The 21,438-nt window shown below is 41.9% G+C and overlaps 1 protein-coding gene across 1 annotated transcript in view; it reads left to right on the forward strand.

The window, feature by feature from the left end:
- Positions 1–21,438, forward strand: part of spon1a (spondin 1a) — a 316,187-nt gene that overhangs the window by 253,845 nt on the left and 40,904 nt on the right. Inside the window, 1 exon segment of the mRNA NM_131515.1 lies at positions 3,910–3,974. Within this exon segment, the coding sequence (NP_571590.1) occupies positions 3,910–3,974 (65 nt within the window).

A 21,438-nucleotide genomic window follows, 5' to 3' on the forward strand; every position in this document is an offset into this window, starting at 1 on the left:
AAATTTACATATTCTTCTAAACATTGTATTTTGTGTTCCGAGAATAAATTCAATCATGCAGGTTTGGAACGATGCGAGTGAATAATTGATGACAGATGACTGAATTCTTTCACCTTGTTAGCTCAGGAGAGCAGCCGGTCTTGCAATGTAGACTTGTGAATTTGCTCATTCTTCTACTTGGAAGTACGATTGTGTTGTCTGCCTTATGTTTCTGTATTTTCAATATTTTACTTATCTTTTATTCAATGTATACAGTAAGTTGAAAAAAAATCAAAAGGGGGCTAATAATTCTGACTTCAATTAAATATATATATATATATATATATATATATATATATATATATATATATATATATATATATATATATATATATATAGCACACACACACACACACACAAACACATATTGTGTATATATATATATATACACAAACAAACATGAAAAGTCTCCTTGTTGTGCAAAATCCTTTTGCACGAGGAACTACTTTCTGCCACTATTAATTCACATCTGCAGCTGAAGAGCTGACAGAATAGCAGAGACCGTTGCTATATCACCAACGTCACTTTAGAGCTAGTCTTTAAATGATTCTCTACAGCAAAATCTAAAGTAATGGCAAAACAGGTGATTCTGCTCACATTTTAAGATTATAAGGCTGAACAGCATGAAATGCCATCTGTCTACAGATATGTCTCACTATTTCTCTGTTGCAATCAGGATATCACAATAATTACCCTAAAATAGCCAAAGCAAAGCAAACACTACCAGATTACTATGATATAAAAACAGCATTTCTACATACAAAAAAGAGATTGACTTAGAATGTCACCTGTTCTATAATGATTTAATCAGCTGTAGGTTGAAACTCATGCTGAGTTTTTTTTCCTCTAAGGACTTATTATATGGTCTCTGAACGTCAACCGTCTTTGCTCAATCGTACATGCTGAATCTCAGAAATTATAAATATTTAAAATAGGCATTACCCTTTTAAATAAACTGCATAGTTGCAATATTGATAACACTTTATTTTGATGGTCCATTTGAGCATTAGTAGACTGTCTGCTTAGTGTCTGTTGATACTCCTTTAACAGACATTTAACTGACTATATGAAACTTTGCAAGTACATGTAAACTAACCGTAACCCTAACCCCAACCTAACAGTCTACTTTTAATCTAATGCGAATTAGTTTGTATTAATTAGCATGTAAATGCAATGTAACCTAAATTCAACAATTGGACCATCAAATTAAAGCGTGACCCATATATTTTATACATTTGAAATCCAAATATGAACTTGCGTGTCATACCGTCACCTTAGAATTATAAGGTTCTATCAGCGTTCTGAATGATTTTAAGATATTGAGCTTCAAAGTTTCTGCATTCCATAGCAAACAGTATGAGTGTAACTTTTTTTTTTAATAAAAAGTTTTAAAATTTAAACAACTTAAAAAAAACTTAAAAAAAATAAACTTCTTATAATGGAAATAAGTTGTCATTTTATAAGAATATGTCAATAACTTAATTTTAACAAAAATGTCAGATAAAACCTTATAATTCCAAGGTGACGATATATGTAATTTCCATATATCGGCATATACCTAGTTTTTCTATCTGAAATTGAAGCTGTATTAATAACAATGACAACAGTTCTGGCTATGACAGATAAAGTATCAAAGGAAACCTGAACTTTCCTCACACCTATTTGAATTATGCAGTTTCGGGAAAGTCAGTTCTTGTATAGGAGTGTGTTCTGCTTTTGAACTGATGAGAAAGCTGAGAAAATTCTAAACATCAGCTCAAAGTATGAAACAAAGTATTGTGTAAAGACATTATAAAGACTGATGGCCTTTACCTTAACAGTAAAACTTGTTTCCCTTGACAGTCCTCAATGATGCCCTCATCTTGAACTCTTGATATGGTTTGAGTAGAAGAGAGCCGTTTGTGCGCGCACACACACACACACACACACACACACAAACACACACACTGCTGGCCTGCGAGCCGTGAGCCATTAATGAAATATTTATACAGCTTTTATGAGACTCTGATGCGATCTCTCCATCAGCCGGAAGAAAAGGAAGCTTTATTTATCACTTCCTGTCAAGACAAATTGAGGCAATAGCATGAGAGAGTCCATGCAAAATAGAACACAAATCTTAATCTTTTATGGTCTTGCACATGGAATTAAGACATGTTTTCTTAGAGTGCATCTTATGTATTCCATTAGCATCAAATGTGTATCATATATGTATATAAGATTTACCATGCAATGTTTGTGTTTGATATTATCATGGAAGTTCTTAAAAGAAAAAAAGAAAAAAAAAAGAAAAAACACAACTCCACAGAGTTAAACAGTTAAGTTTAACCATTTTTAAATTAATTTAGTCAATCTGCTGATGTAACAGGAGATTTTTAAGCTTAGTTTAGCTTAGCATAGATTCTTGAATCAGATTAGACAACTTGTTCAACAAGGGGCAAATGATTTTGATTATTTATGAAGCTTGTTTTTTTTTTTTTTTTTCCATTGTGTACCAAGGCCAACAGACAATGAAAAGTTACTATTTTCTAGGGCAATGTGGCTATGAATTGCAGCATAATGTCCAGCATAATCCTCCTAATCCAGCATAATAATTAAGGAAATTTGCTTGCATGGCTGCAGCAGGTATGATGATATTGCACAATTTGACATATGTAACAATAGAAGAGTCAAGCTTTAAATAGGTAAACTATTAAAACTTGTTGGTCTAATTTGATTCAATTGTATATGCTAAACTTAGCTAAAGCTTAGATATTTACATTAGATGTCACCATTCCTGTTGTTCTCTATTGGAAGGAATGCTTCAGTAGAGCTGCTGTTTTAAAATAAAATAAAAAAATAATAAAAAATGTGGGACTAAGGTGTAGAGGAGGACTGGCCATCTGGACCCATAGATATGTAAACATTTGTACATATATCTATGATCGGGAGTTGTCCCGGTGTATGCAAATATTTTTTTAAATGACAAAAAATATAAATTGACTCTTTTCTACATTGATAGATACAAGTTTGCACAGGTATTGCTGACAATAAAGAGCATGTGCTTGTGTGCATGTAAATGTATTATCCTCTCTCCATGTTAAATGTGATCTAATCCATGTCCTGAAACACGTCTCCTGCTATCAGAGGAGAGAGCCATTTTTTTGTGAATGAGCAATTCGTTTAAACCTCTGCATCTCAATGTGTATACCCACCTTTCTGATCTAAATGGCATATAACATTTGTAGTATTCGGTAATTTAGGGTGGACATTAAACACAGTGAGTCACAGTCGCTGTTATGTTATCAAGCACCCTTAAGTTACTAGCTGTTACTTCACTTAGCCAACAATAATGCAAATTTCTGGCACTGCAGTGTCTTGTCATAATTCATGTGCATCGTTTTCTGATTGTATTCAACAAAACTAGCATAAGCTTAGAATTTGGTGCTAGTTTGTGCTTCCGTGCCTTATGGTCAATGCAGTAAATAATGACTGTATTATCATCAATAGCGTTACTTGTTTAGCACAAAAGTTTGTAACATACAAAAACTTAAAAAACAAAATCTTACCTATGAAATGTTCTGCCTTTATGCTTTGTTTTCTTTTGTTTAGTGCAGTTGAATGACATTTGTCCTGAAAGCACTGTACACATGTGGTGGTGCTATTAATGCATTCTCAGGCTCTGTATGCAATATCTGAATTCTGTATTTATCTATGAGCTAAAAGTGCTAACACCAGACCCAGAGATTGGTTGAATAAATAATAATTAATTACGGCAAAACTTAATTGATAAATAATCCGCCTATTTTCAACAATAGTTGTGTGTTTCTCTAAGCACTATGGTCATTCAGAACTATAATACATTTATATACTTTTCTGTGTTTTATCACACAGGGTGATGAGGTCTTGACTGTTATAAAAATGAAAGCACAATGGCCGGCGTGGCAACCCCTCAATGTGTAAGTAACCGATTTATTTAATATGTGTGCATGTATTTTCATGTGCTGATGATACATCTTTTCCTTTATATGCTTTCTTTAAAATACAAATCAAAATATTAAAAGTGTTGCTTGTTATTGCAATTTTTTTAAACCCATATATTCCATTTTAATTTACAACAGTGTGATTTGCTTATGGAATACAGGTTGTTTATCCTAGTGTAAAAACTTTTTTTTTTTTTTTTTCGGCACTTTCAACTCATAGTTCTTTGCTTTTGTCGCCCAACATGAAAATGTATGTGTGGTGTAGGCATAACTGACTTTTTATATGTTAATGAGTGTTTAAAAAGATTCTGATTATGTACAAGTAGCCTTTGTTTTGTGAATATGAAGCAAAATGCTAGATCAGATTCTATTAGATATGTTGAATCACCCCCAGGTGTAACATTTTTTTTCTATTTTTTTAAGACCAGTATAAATGTACAACAGTTTATTAAATGATAGTGTTGATGGTATTAGTTTTTATTGTCTGATAGTGCTCCCCTCATGAGAGAATGTCTATTATTCCTCAGATTTCGATGATGAAAAAAAAAACTCCCTCAGTGTTTTTGAATGTCATGTTGTAATAGTTTAAAATAAGTCTTATTTTCATTAGTGTTGGCTAACTTCAAAATAATGGCGAGGCAGTGGCGCAGTAGGTAGTGCTGACGCCTCACAGCAAGAAGGTCGCTGGGACGCTGGTTCGAACCTCGGCTCAGTTAGCATTTCTGTGTGGAGTTTGCATGTTCTCCCTGCCTTCGCGTGGGTTTCCACCGGGTGCTCCGGTTTCCCCCACAGTCCAAAGACATGTGGTACAGGTGAATTAGGTAGGCTAAATTGTCCGTAGTGTATGAGTGTGTGTGTGTGTGTGTGTGTGTGTGTGTGTGTGTGTGTGTGTGTGATTGTGTGTGTGGATGTTTCCCAGAACTGGGTTGCGGCTGAAAGTAAAAACTTGCTGGATAAGTTGGTGGTTCATTCCGCTGTGGCGACCCTAGATTAATGAAGGGACTAAGCTGACAAGAAAATGAATGAATGAATCTCGAAATCCCTATTCACTGCTCTGTTAAGGGACTCAAAACTCTAATTTCATGTGACTAAGCATGAATTCAATTCAAAGCATAAGTTCATTTCACAGGCATTTTAATATGTGGGATACCTGCATGATATGCTTTAAATGACATTCAGACATAGTGGGCAGTTTAGGGGGGACCTTACAGAAAGACAACCATCTCTGCAGCAATCCACCAATCCGGCCGGTATGGTAGAGTGGCCAGACTGGAGCCCCTCCCCACCTGGAATTTGCCAAAATGCATTTGAAGTACTCACATACCATAAGAAACAAAATACTCTGGTCTGATGAGTCTAAAATTGAACTCCGTGGAGTGAATGCAAGGCATTACATTTGGAGAAAACCAGGCACTGCTGATCACCAGGCTAATACCATCCCTACAGTGAAGCATGGTGGTGGCAGCATGATGCTGTGCAGATTTTTTTTTTTTTTCAGCAGCAGAAACTGGAAGACTTGTCAGGATAGAGGGAAAGATGAATGCTTCAATGTACAGAGACATCCTGATAGAAAACTTGTATCAGAGTGCTCTTGACCTCAGACTAGGGTGATGGTTCTATCAGGACAATGACCCAAAGCACACCACCAAAATATCAATAGAGTGGCTTCACAACAACTCGGTGAATGTCCTTGAGTGGCGCAGTGGAATTTAGTCCATTTTGGAATAAGGCTGTAACATAAAAAATGTGGAAAAATTGAAGCGCTATGAATACTTTCCAGATGCATTGTAATGGCAAATAACTGCACTGTGGATATCCTGAATTTTAATCCAGGCATGAAGAGCTTTCCTGATCCCATCTCCCTCTTTCTGTTAAATCTCGCTTCATGTCAACATAATGTTCATGCAAAAATGCCAAAAACGTTTTATTTTTAATTTTATTTATAGTGCACCTTTAATGTTTATTTTTAATGACCAAAATGGAATTAAATTCAACTCAATTCAATTCATGTTTATTCATAGTGCTTTTACAATGTCTAGCAATTTACCATAGTTGTAGTAAATTGAAACTGTCAGTCAAATTTTCATAGTTGACTCATCAAAGAGCCCCTATTTTTCATTATAAAAGGTCATATTTTGGTGTTGGAGGTCTCCAACAACAGGCTGATATGCAAGCAAGGTCAAAAAAAACTTTCATTGTCTTATAATAGGCATTTATTTTTACCTAATTATCCCAACAACTCCCATATTATTTGTTCAGCAATTCCTTTGTTCCGAAACCCGTCCATTGCATGATCCTAATCTGTGCTGATTGGACTGATGACTTAAGCTGTGGTCACACCAGAGTTTGAACTTGCAAAATTCTGTTGTACGGCTCTGCGAAAAGGGGCAGGAGCAAACAAGATGATTAGACGTTTAAAAAGCGAGCGATTGCTCCACGTTTTAGATTCGTGTCCAGAGAAGTCATGTTTTGATCCTAGATTGGTCTCACGCAGTCTAGTGATGCGAATTCGCAGGTCAGAGTTCACCAAGCTTGAACTTTGCACCACAGCAACCTGTGAAACTTTTCTGTTTGGAGTTTGCACGTTCTCCCTGCGTTTGCATGGATTTTTTTGCATTTCCTCCACAGTCCAAAGACATGCGGTACAGGTGAATTGGGTAGGCTAAATTGTCCGTAGTGTTTGAGCGTGTGTGTTTGTGGATGTTTCTCAAAGATGTGTTGCAGCTTGAAGGCATCCGCTGTGTAAAAACTTGCCGGATAAGTGGGTGGTTCATTCTGGTGTGGCGACCCTGGATTAATAAAGGGACTAAGCCGACAAGAAAATTAAGTGAAATGAATTTGCCTAAAGAAGGTTGCTGGTTCGAGTCCTGGCTGGGTCAGTTTGTATTTCTGTGTGGAGTTTGCATATTCCATGTTATGAGTTTTTTTTTCTTTTTCTTTTTGTTGAAAACACAGGGCCCTATCATACACCCGGCGCAGTGTGGCACAAGGCATGACGCAATTGTTGTTTGCTAGTTTCAGGTTGGCGCAAGAGTCATTTTGACATTTTGCACCACGCTGTTTAAATAACAAATGCATTTGTGGTCGTATGTGCACCCATATGTGTTCTGGTCCAAAAAAGGAGGTGTGTTGAGGCGCATTGCTGGCGCGTTGCTATTTTGAGGAAATTAAATAGAAGATCAGATCAAAGCTGGTCTATTGTCCAGCGCAGAGCGCGTTAAAACATACTCTCATGCCTTCTTCATCTCGGGGGGCTTTTTTAGTTTATTCATAACAATTAGCTTTGTATAATGTTATTATTATTAGCACTATTATTTATTATATGCACATTTATTTTTGTTTTATTAAAAACAAGCTTAGATTTGTCCACTTGTCAGGTTTTAGACCATGTAAGGCACAGCATGTGTATTAGGATATAACTCAGTTCCCCTTCGGAGGGGGAACTTCAATGCTATAAGTGAATTTTAATCCACCAATGGGGATTTCATTTCAGAAAGCCAATTGTCTGAAAGAGTATATAACGGGCCAATGAAATGCCAAATGAGTTGGCAGCCTAAGCTTGCGCACGTGTGGCTTATTGCAATTAACTCCGCATATAAGCACAGGGAAAGCAAGGAAATGCTATACTTTTTGCTTCAAAGACTGTTACAGCCTTCTGAGAGAGTCGATGAGGGTTCCTCCTGCTGTGATCCAGCGATTTTGAGCGAACAAGAGTAGTCTCCCGGTCCAAAGTGTGTACACGCAGCGGCAGACGGTCGAGATGGGTTTCTCCCTTGCCTGGCGCTCTTTGGGTCCGGTCCTCCAGAGCGGTGCGTATAATGTTACAAATTTCACAAAAAGAGCAACACAGTTGTGCAGCACGTCCTTTTTAGGATGGCGCTCCGACCGTGCGTTTCTGGATGCGGTTGATTTCCTGTCCCGGATGATGGGCACGAGCACTGCGTTGCATGTCTGGGGGTCCAGCATGTTAATGCGGTGCTCGCGGGCAGTTCATGTCGTCATTGCGATGCCATGACTGTTGCGCAGTTAAGATCGCGGCTAGCCTTTGCAGAAGGGCGAACCACCCCAGCTGTCCCCTGCACTGCAGCTGGCACTCGGGCAGATCTGAGGGTTCCAGTGGGAGATTATCCGTTACCTCCGGGCCCGCGGACCTCCCGCTCCTCCAAGGGCTCCATCCAAGCTTCGAGCGGAGGAAGCGATCCCTCTAACCAGATGGTAGCCCTTACGTTTGATGACACCGGGAACCAGACGTCCACTGCTGCATCAGAGGGTGGGCTTTCATTGTACTACGAAAATCCAGGCCCGCTCGCCCACCTCGGGCAGTTGAGCGCTGTCAAAATGGATCCTGAAACGGACATGTTAGCCGTGCTTTCCTGGGCTGCTTCGGCCGTGGGGTTGGAGATGGTTTATCCCCCAGCTCCGCGGCCGGACCAACTAGATTGGTGCTACGTAGAGGACCAGAGGGCTAAGCCTTCAAAGCCTCTCGTCCCCTTCTTACCGGAGGTGCACAGTAGGCAGTCTTGCACCTTTCTCTGCCCATGCTGCGTGTTCCTCCGCCCTAACCACTCTTGACGGTAGAGCGGCCAGGCTGCTTCTGCCTTGCACGCTATGGCCACCTACCAGTGCTACCAAGCGCAGGCGCTGGCCCGGCTGCACAAGGGTGGGACGATGTCCACATAAGTGGTCCAGGAGTGCTACCTCTGGCTAAACCTGGCTGATATGTGCAAAGTCAAAAAAGTCCGCTTTCTTGACTCCCCCATATCCCAGGCTGGCCTGTTCGGTGACACCGTCGGTGAATTCACCCAGGAATTCAAGGCGGTGAAAGAGCAGTCTGATGCGATGGGTAATATCATCTATCGGCGGGAAGGTAAGCCCGCTTCGCCCGCCCAGCCATTCATATCTGCTGCTCCTCGCCGAAGGCACCTGTCTACATGAGCTGCATCTCCCCCGCACACGCCTCCGGCGAAGCGGGCGTGTCGAGCACCTCGAAAGCAGGCAGCCCCCACTCTGCACTGCCCCACTGTTGGTACGTCAGCGATTGTAGCGATGAGTCCATTAGCGAGAGCTCTGCGTGCCTGGTTAGCGTGGGCCAGCCCTTCGCGGTGGCTCATATGCACAATCAGACTTGGCTTTGCGATTCAGTTTGCGAAACGGCCCCCCAAGTTCACGGGTGTGTATTTTACCAGGGTCAGCCCCCTGTCTGCCCCTGTCTTGCGAGAGGAGATTGCTGTCCTCCGGGCAAAGAATGCAATCGAGCCGTTCCCTCCAGCCGAGATGGAGAGCAGGTTTTACAGCCCGTACTTCATCGTGCCCAAAAAGAGCGGTGGGTCATGGCCAATCCTAGATCTGCGCGTTTTGAACCGCTGTCTGCACAAGCTGCTGTTCAGAATGCTCATGCAGAAGCGCATCCTCCGGTGCGTTCATCCTTGGGATTGGTTTGCAGCATTAGACCTGAAGGACGCGTATTTCCATGTCTCCATTCTTCCTCGCCACCGTCAGTTTCTGCGGTTTGCGTTCGAAGGTCGAGCTTGGCAATACAAAGTCCTCCACTTCAGGGTCTCTCTGTCTCCGTGGGTCTTCACCAAGCTCACGGAGGGTGCCTTAGCGCTCCTTCGGCTCGCGGGCATCCGCATACTCAATTATCTCGAAGACTGGCTGATTTTAGCCCACTCTTGGGAGCAATTGATTATGCACAGAGACAAGGTGCTTCGGCACCTCCACCTGTTGGGGCTTTAGGTCAACCGAGAAAAGAGCAAACTTGCCCCCATGCAGAGGATCTCTTTTCTCGGGCTGGAGCTGGACTCGGTCACCATGGCAGCACGCCTCTCCAGAGAGCGCGCTCAGCTGATGCTGAACTGTCTGAGAGAGCTTGACAGCAAAATAGTGGTCCCACTGAAATTATTTCAAAGGCTCCTGGGACATATGGCATCCGCAGCCATTGTCACGCCGCTCGGATTACTCCATATGAGGCCACTCCAGCACTGGCTTCACAATCGAGTACCCAGACGTGCATGGCGCGCAAGCACACACCAAGTCACTGTTACTGCGCTGTGTCGCTGCGCCCTCAGCCCTTGGAACGACCCCTCGTTCCTACTGGCCGGAGTGCCTTTAGGACAGGTGTCCAGTCATGTTGTTGTTTCAACAGATGCTTCCAGCACGGGCTGGGGGGCTGTGTGCTGCAGGCATGCAGCTGCGGGCCTGTGGAAAGGAGCCCAGTTGCATTGGCATATCAGTCGCCTGGAGCTGTTGGCCGTTTTCTTGCTTTCCCTGTGCTTATATTCGGAGTTAATTGCAATAAGGCGCACGTGCGCAAGCTTGCGCTGCCAACTCATTTGGCATTTCATTGGCCTGTTATATACTCTTTCAGACAATTGGCTTTCTGAAACGAAATCCTCATTCGTGAATTAAAATCCACTTATAGTAATTCCGTTCCCCTCCTTGGGGAACGAGGGTTACTTTAGTTACCCGAACATTTTTTGATCACACTTTGCTATTATTGTTCATTTATTCGTTTTCTGGAAATTTGAACTGAAATTAGTAATAGTTTTGAAACAAATCTTTGGGCTTAACAAACAAAATTAATTATGTACTGTATAGACTAAAGGATATCTGTGCCTACAACACGTTTCCCTATCCACGAGAGTGAAAGCAATAGTAAACAATAAGGAGGCTTATTTCTCATTCTGGCTCTGTTTAACTCTGTTTTCTCTCTTGTGAAGCCACTTACAAAGTCCACCATGTAAATAGCAAATGCGCTATGGCATGGCGCAACTGGCTCTTAAAGGGAAAGGGAGATGACACTCTGATTGGTTTATTCTCAAAACGCACCTTTAACTTATTAAGAAAATAAGCTCAACCCTTTTAGACCATGCGCCACAGCGCAAAGCAGATTTTCCCATCCTTATATTAGCAAAAGTAGATTCGGACACATCCTTACTGTTTTTGCACCCTGCGATTTGCACTTTACGCATGGATCATCAAAATAGAGCCCACAGTCTTGCACATTCACAGAAAGCAGTTTACTTCTGTGTGAAAAAAAAAAAAAAAAAAAAAAAACAATATATATATATATATATATATATATATATATATATATATATATATATATATATATATATATATATATATATATATATATTGAATAAAACTAAGTAATGCTACATGTTACTGGTATTTAGCTAGCCTATGCCTCACCACAGACTATCTCAGCACAAAGATTTGAATGACTCTTCAACCTTCTGTCAAACTTTCAGTAGGAAACAGAAGTCATGTCTGTAGAGTCTATGCAGATACAACCAACCTACCGTTACACTATTACATTCAAAGAATGCTTCCTTTGAAAGTACTTCAGGTTTTGAGAATAGATGCATTTATTGATTTGCTGCCAAAGCAACAAATTATGTTTTGCAGGACAACTGAACTACACTTCTAAAGGGTGCTGTTTATTCAACGCAATCCAAAATGAGGGAAGGCCCCCACTTATTTTCTCCTCCTAAAAGTATTGACTGCAAAAGCTGGATTGCTTTGAAAAGAAAAGAGAGAGAAAAATAACTCTTTCTCTCAGACAAACAGTTGTGGAGAACATTACATCCTTCACTTTCGTCAACTGGTGAAGTTTGTTCCTCGCCACTGTCGCCACTGGCTTGCATGGTTCGAGACTTGTGGAGCTGTGCATAGATGGATTTGCTGTTCAGTGTTGGGACTTTCAGCAGTGAAAATTAAACCACACGGAACTGAATTAAACTGAACTTAAACTCTGAAAACTGGACTGACACAGTTTCAATTTATTATAATCTTCTATGTGAAGTTGCTTTGACACCATCTAAATTGTAAAAGACCAATATAAATAAAGATGAATTGAATTAGATTAAATCAATGATGACCACACTATTTTGCACGTCATATCTCAATTGTGCCATTTCTTATTTAAAAAATATGTATATATATATATATATTAAGCCCCTGATGTACTGTCAAAAGCCCCTGATCTCTTGGAATATGTTGCACTTAAATAAAATATGTTGCATACCATTTATTAATTTATCTAAGTACTGAAAATTATCACATACATAACGAACATTCCACTTAACGCATCGTTTGTGTCGGGTAATTAAATCGTCAGCTGTTCAGCAGTACCTGTTTCTACCGGCAGGTGGGAGTGGCTCTTTTGTCACATGGTGTTAAAAAAAATCCTGCTACTGCACTTCATTCATTCATTATTTTGAGGAGCTGAACCTAATGAGGTAATAATACAACTCTTTCGCTGAATAGTTTTAACTACTGATGAAGCTTGTTTCCACAGTATAAAATGTGTGTAGTTTTGGTGAAATAAAATAACTATAATCAGTAAAATGTGCATCATATCAATGTAAATACATGCGAGTTAGTCAAAAAAACGTAAACTGTACTAGCTTTCTAGATATGATAAAGATATCTAGGCATATTTATATGATATAGCAAGACACGTCTGTTTCTGTAATAGTTAAATCACAGTGAGTTTAGGCATCTAGCTTATTATTATATAGCTATATTCTACTGTAACATGCTATGTCAGTTAGCATCGAATTATAAATCGACTTTCTTATAAAAATTCCTAAAATGGTTGGAAGAACACATACAGTTGAAGTCTGAATTATTAGCCCCCGTTTATTTTTTCCCCCAAATTCTGTTTAACGGAGAGAAGATTGTTTTCAGCACATTTCTAATCATAATAGTTTAAATAACTCAACTCTAATAACTGATTTATTTCATCTTTGCCATGATGACAGTAAATTATATTTAACTAGACATTTTTCAAGACACTTCTATACAGCTTAAAGTGAAGGCTTTAAAGGCAGGTTAAGGTAATTGTGCAAGTTATTGTATAACGATGGTTTGTTCTGTAGACTTTAGGAAAAAATATAGCATAAAGGGGCTGATAATTTTGACCCTAAAATGTTTTTTTTTAAAAATGTAAAACTGCTTTTATTCTAGATGAAATAAAACAAATAAGACTTTCTTTAAAAGGAAAATATTATCACACATAGGCTACTGTAAAAATTTCCTTGCTCTGTTAAACATAATTTGGAAAATATGAAAAAAAAAAAAATTCAAAGGGGGGCTAATAATTCTGACTTCAACTGTATAAAACATTTATTGTCGCAGTCGTGTAATGATCAGTTAAAGCTTTTTTATATTTATTCAGATCTTATTTTCATTCTACTACAGCAATAGCTGGATGCCTTCACGCAGGGATTAGGGATTTCCTAGAATGTTCTACTAATTTTGTGAGGCATATATGGAATTTCTGCTCAAGTGTGAATGAAATAGGCATTACATGCATTTAAAGTGCTACAATGCCCACATCACCCTATTTTGAGAAAAACTGAAAAAAAATTCCCTCTGAAGAAATTTAAACTAAACATATTTCTAGCATATATATCTTTATTTTTATCTTTTGTAGCCTACTATTTTTGATATAATTGTTATTATATAAAAACAGTAGCCTATTGAATATCAATATTTTGCAAGGTATTGAATTTAGAAATTCCAGTGTCTTGACAACACTACACCTCAGTTAATCACTCTGTCCAAATGAACATGTTTGTAGCTTTGTTTCAAATTGGATAACAACGCACACTATAACATAAATTATATTTTCATATTTGAAGACATGCAGAAAATTACATTTTCAAAAAACAAACAAAAACTGCAAATCAGGAGGAGATAGGAGGCTCAAGAGGTATGATATGGCTCATAACAGACTAGTAAATGAGAAGTGGATTAACTTATCAATGTTTTTTTACTATTTGGTGTTACAAGTCACAAAAACCCTTATTTATTATTAACCATTTTTAATCCTGTTAATAAGATTAGATTAGACTAGGTATATTAGTGGGGTGAATTAAAACCTCTTCTTTTTTTTTTTGGGGGGGGGGGGGGGTGGCAACTTCTTTGGGGCTAAGTCCCTTATCCCTTTCGACTCTAGCAATGCCCCTGCTCACGTCAGCAGGTCTCTTGCCCTGTCTATTTTAACCATTAGCCATGTTGGTAATCTAGAGGATTTAGGCAAACACAGCAGCACGACAATGTGTCTAAATGTGAACAAACTCCAACGTCTGCCATTCTCCAATTCTCGTACTGCTCTCGCGACAAAAATGCTTGCTGCACACAAACACCTTTGCTATATCGGCCCTGACAGGATCGCGGGGAAAAACATGCAACAAGCCCTGTGGATCATCGAAACAAACACATACGACCCTTCATGAACGGCTAAATACAGTGTGGCGTGGGTCCGTGGATGCGGTTTCACCCAGCCATCAAGGTAGGATCTCAAAACTTGGCACTGCCAGGTCTGCATTGCCTTCGGAAAGCATGCGCAATCATGCATAATTAAGAAGCAGGCTCTTCTCAAAGGATAAGAAAACTCTGCTATAAATATTATTGAGAAACCGACGTGTCATCTTTGCACTTGCAGTTTTGCGCCACATCAACGATTTTGATCCCGCCACTAAAATAATTTTAAACCAGGAACCTGAAATTAGCTGACAAAAGCTCAAAATTATCTTTTTTTTTCCCTACAATTAAAGCTGACAGGTGCTAACATTGTCTTAACTGATGCTCAACACACACAAATCTGTTAAAATCTCAAAAAAAGTACTCAAGGGTTTCGTGAACCTTTAAGTGAATGAGCAGTATGGCGAGTCTTTCTACACATAAAGAGCTATATAATTCTTCATCGGAGACAAACTGATTGGATTATTATTTTCATTGTGTATGTATTAACTATGGTTGGGTACATACTACTTAAAATGTCCCTTTTGGGATAAGATCTTCTGTGAATTTCCACTTATTAAAGTGTAATCAGAAACAGCAAGCCAAAAGAGCAGGTCCTTTTATTGTTAACTGTGAAAATTTAACAACCGAATAACACTCAACAGCCTTTCATTTTTCTAAACATTCTAAGCCAGGAACACAATCTACTACCTAAATCTGTTTTTGCATGTATCTGCCATGTTTTTATTTAGCTTAGTGCCTGATTTATCAGGGGTTGCTACACCAGAAATAAGTGCCAACTACTTGGCATTTGTTTTATGCAACAGTTGCCCTTCCAGCCATGTAACCATGTCATTTGCAACATCCATTCAGACTACATATATGATCATGTTCCACCAAGCCCCATTCTCAACATAGGCTCATTCTAAAAATGTAGCCCTATGTACATTTCAGTGTGGGCAGGTCAATATGTGCCTTAGAAAACACTATTGGTTGGATTTAGGGAAGGAGGAAGGTGGGTCTGTCGATCGGTCAGTCAGTCAACAGTGGCTTCAGGTGAATTTACACGAGACAGACAGGTGCGAATGGCACTTGCGAGATAAATTTGAGATCTGAAAAAAACATACAGCATAAAAGAATCAAAGCGCCCTCTGGTGGATTCACACAAAAAACACAAAAAAACGTACCTTCTAGGACGTATTTGGTGCTCTCCAGACATGTATATATGGGTACAGTTTCAGAATGGGATTCCCATTCTTCATAATTTCACAACGTTCCTTTAATAGCAATCATGAAGTAATTTAATCAAATATAGTCAGTTAAATAAAGAAAATAAAGTTTAAACACAGGCGCTGTGTGAAGCAGCTCGTCAGCAAAGAATAATCATTGTACTGTGATAAAATAAATGTTCATAAACTGAACAGGCAGCAGGCCCGTAGCCGGCCTGGTAAAAGGGGTGTTTCTTTCTTCTCAAAAAAATGTTACCTTCCCCTTCTAGGGAACTTCAACACTGCGTCTAACCAGAACACTAGGGGAACACCTCTTTTATACGCGTCTTGAAGCACATGTGAAATCAATCTAATGTAATTAAGCAGGTGTCGTCAGACCAGAGAGTATAAAAGCCTGTACTGAGCATTCAGTATCAACTTCTTTGCTTTCAAGAAGCACGCACGTGAAAATACACCCTCTTTCTGTGAACTTTCATTACTGATTTGCATTCACAAAATACAAAAAAACTGACAACTTACTTTTTTATTTTGGTATGGCAGAGAAAAACTTTAAACGTTGTGTGCCTCCATGCCCTCGCTTTATTACGGCTGGTGACTCACATGATTTGTGTTTAGAGTGTTTGGGAGAAGAGCATGCCCTGGTAGCATTTGAGAATGCTGACTGTGGACACTGTGACGTTCTCTCCCGTAAAGAGCTGCGCAGTCGGAGAGAGTTCTTTAATAAAGCTCCCGTGGCGCACGCTCCTCGCGGTTCGGGTCCCGCTCGTGCTGAGGCTGAGCGTCGACTTCGGTCGTGGGGTTCGCAGCTAGATCTGGCGGATGAGATGGAGACGGACTCTGTCCTTTCTCTCTCTGGATCCGGGAGATCTAATCCTCCTTCGGGAGCGTCAGAAGCACGCTCTGCGGTTTCTTCTGCGCCTCGTGGGAGGGCGGCGTCCTCCGTTTCCGAGGAAACCGAGGCGCCGCAGCAACAAATAAAAAGAGGGTCGGGGAATCTGCCGCCCCAGTCAGTGGAATATGAGGAGTTAGTGGAGGTGATTTCACGTGCTGCTGACAGGTTCGAAGTAATAGATTGGCAGCCAGCACGTGAGCAGCAGCAGCTGCGTCTGACAGGAATGCTGGATGAGAGAGAATTACCCAGCAGAGTAGATCCTCCACTAAGGGACCTCCCCTTTTGTCCCGAACTACATGATGCGGTTTCTAAATCATGGAAAAATCCGTATTCAGCATGGTTAATGACACCAAAAACAGCTATTTATTCAGCAGTTTGTGGGCTAGGGGAAAAGGCATGTACAGTAATGCCAATGATAGAAGAGGACTTAGCGTGTCATCGTCGTTCAGATCTAAAATCTGCAAGGGTCCCTCCTTTGTTGTCGAGACCATTAAGAGTAACATCGGGTCTAGTCAGTAAAGCATATATGACGGCTGGTCAGTCTGTTGGATGCCTGCACACCATGTCAGTGCTGCAGGCATATCAGGCTGACCTAATTAAAGAGTGCCTAGATGGTGGGGGAGCAACACCCGAACAGCTTCGAGAAGCTCTTCGGGCGTCAGATCTAGCTTTAAGAGCTACTAAAGAGGCAGCCTCTAGTTTGGGGCGATCTATGGCTACCCTGGTGGCTACTGAGCGGCACCTCTGGCTGACACAAGCAGAAGTGTCAGAAACCGATAGAGCTATTCTTATGGACGCTCCAATATCGAGCTCAGGGCTCTTCGGTGACGCCGTTGATCGCGTCGCCGAATCCCTCGACAGAGTTAAAAAACGCTCTAGCTCCCTCGGGGACTTTCTCCCCCCAAGATCAAAAAGTCAGGGCCAGCCGTCAACCAGCTCCTCATATCATAAAGTACAAAGGATAAAACAAAGTCCTGACGTGTTGGGAGTCAGGCTTTCCAGGGCCCCCCCTGGACACCGAGAGCACCATTCAGCGCTCTCACTGAACCAGGGTCCGCGGAGAAAGGGAGAGACCACCTCACCACGTATGCTGGTGGGGGGCTCTGTGTCTCCCGGGGTGGGCGTTCCTCAGTGTCTGAGGGCATTGGGGGCCCCACCCCCTCTGCAGGGGGGTCAAAGAACAACCAGAGGCCAGTCTCGAGAGGCTGGTACCCCTAGCACATTTTTTGGCAGCGTGGAAACACCTGCCGATGGTGTCCCAGTGGGTCCTGTTCACAGTAGAACATGGCTACAAAATACAGTTTTGTGCACGCCCACCTCGCTTCAACGGTATTGCACCCACCATAGTGAAGCCAGAACAGGCTCTGGTTATGGAACAGGAAGTACTGGCCTTATTAATAAAAGGCGCAATAGAGCGTGTTCTCCCACTCGACAAAGAGTCAGGGTTTTACAGCCGGTATTTTATAGTTCCCAAAAAGGATGGGGGATTGCGTCCCATATTAGATCTGAGAAATCTAAATCGGTCCGTCGAGGCCCTCAGGTTCAGGATGTTAACCATCAAAAACGTGGTGTCACAAATTCAGTCCGAGGACTGGTTTTGTGACAATAGACCTGAAAGACGCATACTTCCATATTTCCATCCTTCCCCAACACAGGAAATACCTGAGGTTCGCTTGCGGGGGCGAAGCGTTCCAGTATCGGGTTCTTCCATTCGGCCTAGCTCTGTCACCTCGAACCTTTACCAAAATAGTCGAAGCGGCACTAGCTCCACTTCGTATGCAGGGGATACGTATCCTAAACTACATAGACGATTGGCTAATTCTAGCTCAGACTCACGATATGGCAGTTCGGCATCGAGATGTCGTTCTCACCCATATCAGAAGGTTGAGGTTTCGGTTAAACACCGCAAGAAGTGTGCTTGTTCCAGCCAGGACGACCATTTCTTTAGGTGTGCTATGGGACTCCATGACGATGCGAGCACGTCTGTCCCCGCCATGAATCGCTTCGATTCAGTCAACTGTACACAGAGTCAAACTAGGCCAGTTCATCACTGTGAAACACTTTCAGAGGTTGTTGGGTCTCATGGCAGCAGCAGCCAGCGTGATTCCGTTCGGTCTGCTGTACATGAGACCCCTGCAGTGGTGGCTCAAATCCAGGGGGTTTTCCCTCAAGGGGAATCCTTTCCGCATGATCAAGGTCTCGCGGCGCTGCCTTCGAGCCTTAAGTATGTGGAAAATACCCTGGTTCCTGTCCCAGGGCCCAGTGTTGGGGGCTGTCTGTCATCGCGTCATGCCTATGACAAATGCTTCTCTGACGGGCTAGGGAGCAACGGGCTTGATCCGCATGATCAAGGTCTCGCGGCACTGCCTTCGAGCCTTAAGTATGTGGAAAATGCCCTGGTTCCTGTCCCAGGGCCTAGTGTTGGGGGCTGTCTGTCATCGCGTCATGCTTATGACAGATGCTTCTCTAACGGGCTGGGGAGCAACCCTGAGGGGGCTTCCCGCAGTGGGACGATGGGGAGAACATCATCATTACTGGCACATAAACTGCCTGGAGATGATGGCCGTGTTTCTGGCCTTAAAACACTTTCTCCCAGATCTAAGGGGCCATGTTTTAGTCTGCACGAACAACACATTGGTGGTCGCTTACATCAACCAGCAGGGGGGTCTGAAGTCTCGAATGCTATGCAAACTAGCACATCGGATCCTCCTGTGGGCCCAGAACAAAATCCTGTCCATCAGGGCAATGTATGTCCCGGGCCATCTGAACATGGGAGCAGATCTCCTGTCGAGGCAGGGGGTGAGATCCAGGGAATGGAAACTTCTTCACCCCGAGGTGGTGGAGTCCATTTGGGAAAGATTAAGGAAAGCGCAGGTAGACCTGTTTGCTTCCCAAGAGACCACGCATTGCGTACTATGGTTTTCTCTCTCGCATCCAGCCCCTCTGTGACTGGTTGCCATGGTTCAGACATAGCCGAGGCTACGTCTGTATGCTTTTCCCCCGATCGCTCTGCTCCCAGGAGTCCTGGAGAGGGTCCGTCAAGACTGAGTACAGTTACTGCTGGTAGCCCCGGTTTGGCCTACCAGGATTTGGTTTTCGGACCTCATAGCCCTGCTGGCGGATCTCCCGTGGGAGATCCCCATCAGGAGGGACCTTCTGTCCCAGGCGGGAGGAATGATACTTCATCCCCTACCCGACCTGTGGAAACTGTGGGTGTGGCCTCTGAGGGGGCCCACCTCATAGAGTATGGACTGTCAACCGAGGTTGCTCAGACCATTCTAAGCTCCAGGGCTCCCTCCACAAGGAAGCTTTATGCCCTAAAATGGGCTCTCTTTTCAGCTTGGTGCAGAGAACACCAGCTGAACCCAGTCAGCTGCCAGGTAGCCTCAGTGCTGGAATTTCTTCAAGATCGCCTGTCTGCTGGGTTAGCTGCATCCACTCTGAGAGTGTACGTGTCAGCTATAGCGGCCTACCGTTCTCCCCTAGATGATGAGTCACTAGGACAGGATCCGCTAATTCGTCGCTTCCTTCGTGGAGCCATAAGGCTAAGGCCTGTCAGCACACACAGGGTACCGACATGGGATTTAACATTGGTGCTCGAGGGCATCTCTGTTCCCCCATTTGAGCCACTGCAGGAGGCGTCAGATAAGTTTCTGACACTAAAAACAGCTTTCTTATTAGCTATTTCTTCCTTAAAAAGGGTTGGTGACCTCCAGGCTTTGTCGGTTGCACCTTCATTACTGGAGTTTGCTCCAGGCATGTCCAAAGCCTTTCTTTATCCCAGACCGGGGTACGTGCCTAAGGTGCCCACTCATGTGGCGAGACCTGCTGTGCTACAGGCCTTTAACCCGCCCCCATTTCAGTCGTCGGACCAAGAGAAGTTAAACTTACTCTGCCCAGTTAGAGCTCTGAATACATATGTTAACCGAGTTATCAACTGGAGAAAGAGTGAACAGTTACTGGTCTGCTTCGGACCCTCAAAAAGGGGGAGTCCGGCAAATAAGCAGACAATAAGTAATTGGATAGTTGAGACTATCTCATTTACCTATCAGGCTGCTGGACGCCCTGCACCTAAATTTGTTAAGGCCCACTCCACAAGGGCTGTCGGGGCCTCCAAAGCTTCTATTTCGGGCTCAGCCCTTTCTGACATTTGTTTGGCGGCAGGATGGTCGACTCCACATACATTTGTGCGTCACTATCAACTCGATGTAGACCCCTCACCAGGGTCCTCTATTCTCACTGCGTAGTGTGCGTTCACAGTCAGCAGTGAGTCTGGCCTAGTGGGTATTGCGTTCCCCTAGCGTTCTGGTTAGACGCAGTGTTGAAGTTCCCTAGAAGGGGAACGTCTCGGGTTACGTATGTAACCATAGTTCCCCGAAAGGGAACGAGACACTGCGTATTCCGCCATACTCTCTTCTGCCTGTTACTTCTTTCAAGCAAATTCGAAGTTGATACTGAATGCTCAGTACAGGCTTTTATACTCTCTGGTCTGACGACACCTGCTTAATTACATTAGATTGATTTCACATGTGCTTCAAGACGCGTATAAAAGAGGTGTTCCCCTAGCGTTCTGGTTAGACGCAGTGTCTCGTTCCCTTTCGGGGAACTATGGTTACATACGTAACCCGAGACGTTTTTTCAGTTATTCGCTTTATTTTCTATTTAATTATGAGATTTAAATACTACATTTTAGTGAAATTGTAAGCTATATTTTTAGCTGTATTAGCTCGTCAGATTTGATTTACCTAAAATATTTCCTAAATACTTAAAGGAAAAAAATAAAATTAAATACAAATTTCATTATATCATTAGAAAAAAAAACGTTTTCAATAAAAAAATGCGGCATATTGTAAAAAATGTGGCCATTTGGAAAAATAAATAAATAAAAAATAATAAAACATAATAATTTATTTAGAGTTTAGAATGCTTTATGGCTTTTTAATGGTCCTATTTTTTTTCAAGATTTTTCAAGGTTCAAGATTTAGAATAAATGTTACTTGTAATAGGTTTTCTCTATTTAAAAACAATATACAATACACTTACATCAGATTGTGTTTTCTTGCAT

The sequence above is a fragment of the Danio rerio genome, chromosome 18, assembly GCF_049306965.1.
Source record: "Danio rerio strain Tuebingen ecotype United States chromosome 18, GRCz12tu, whole genome shotgun sequence".
Classification (NCBI taxonomy): Eukaryota; Metazoa; Chordata; class Actinopteri; order Cypriniformes; family Danionidae; genus Danio; species Danio rerio.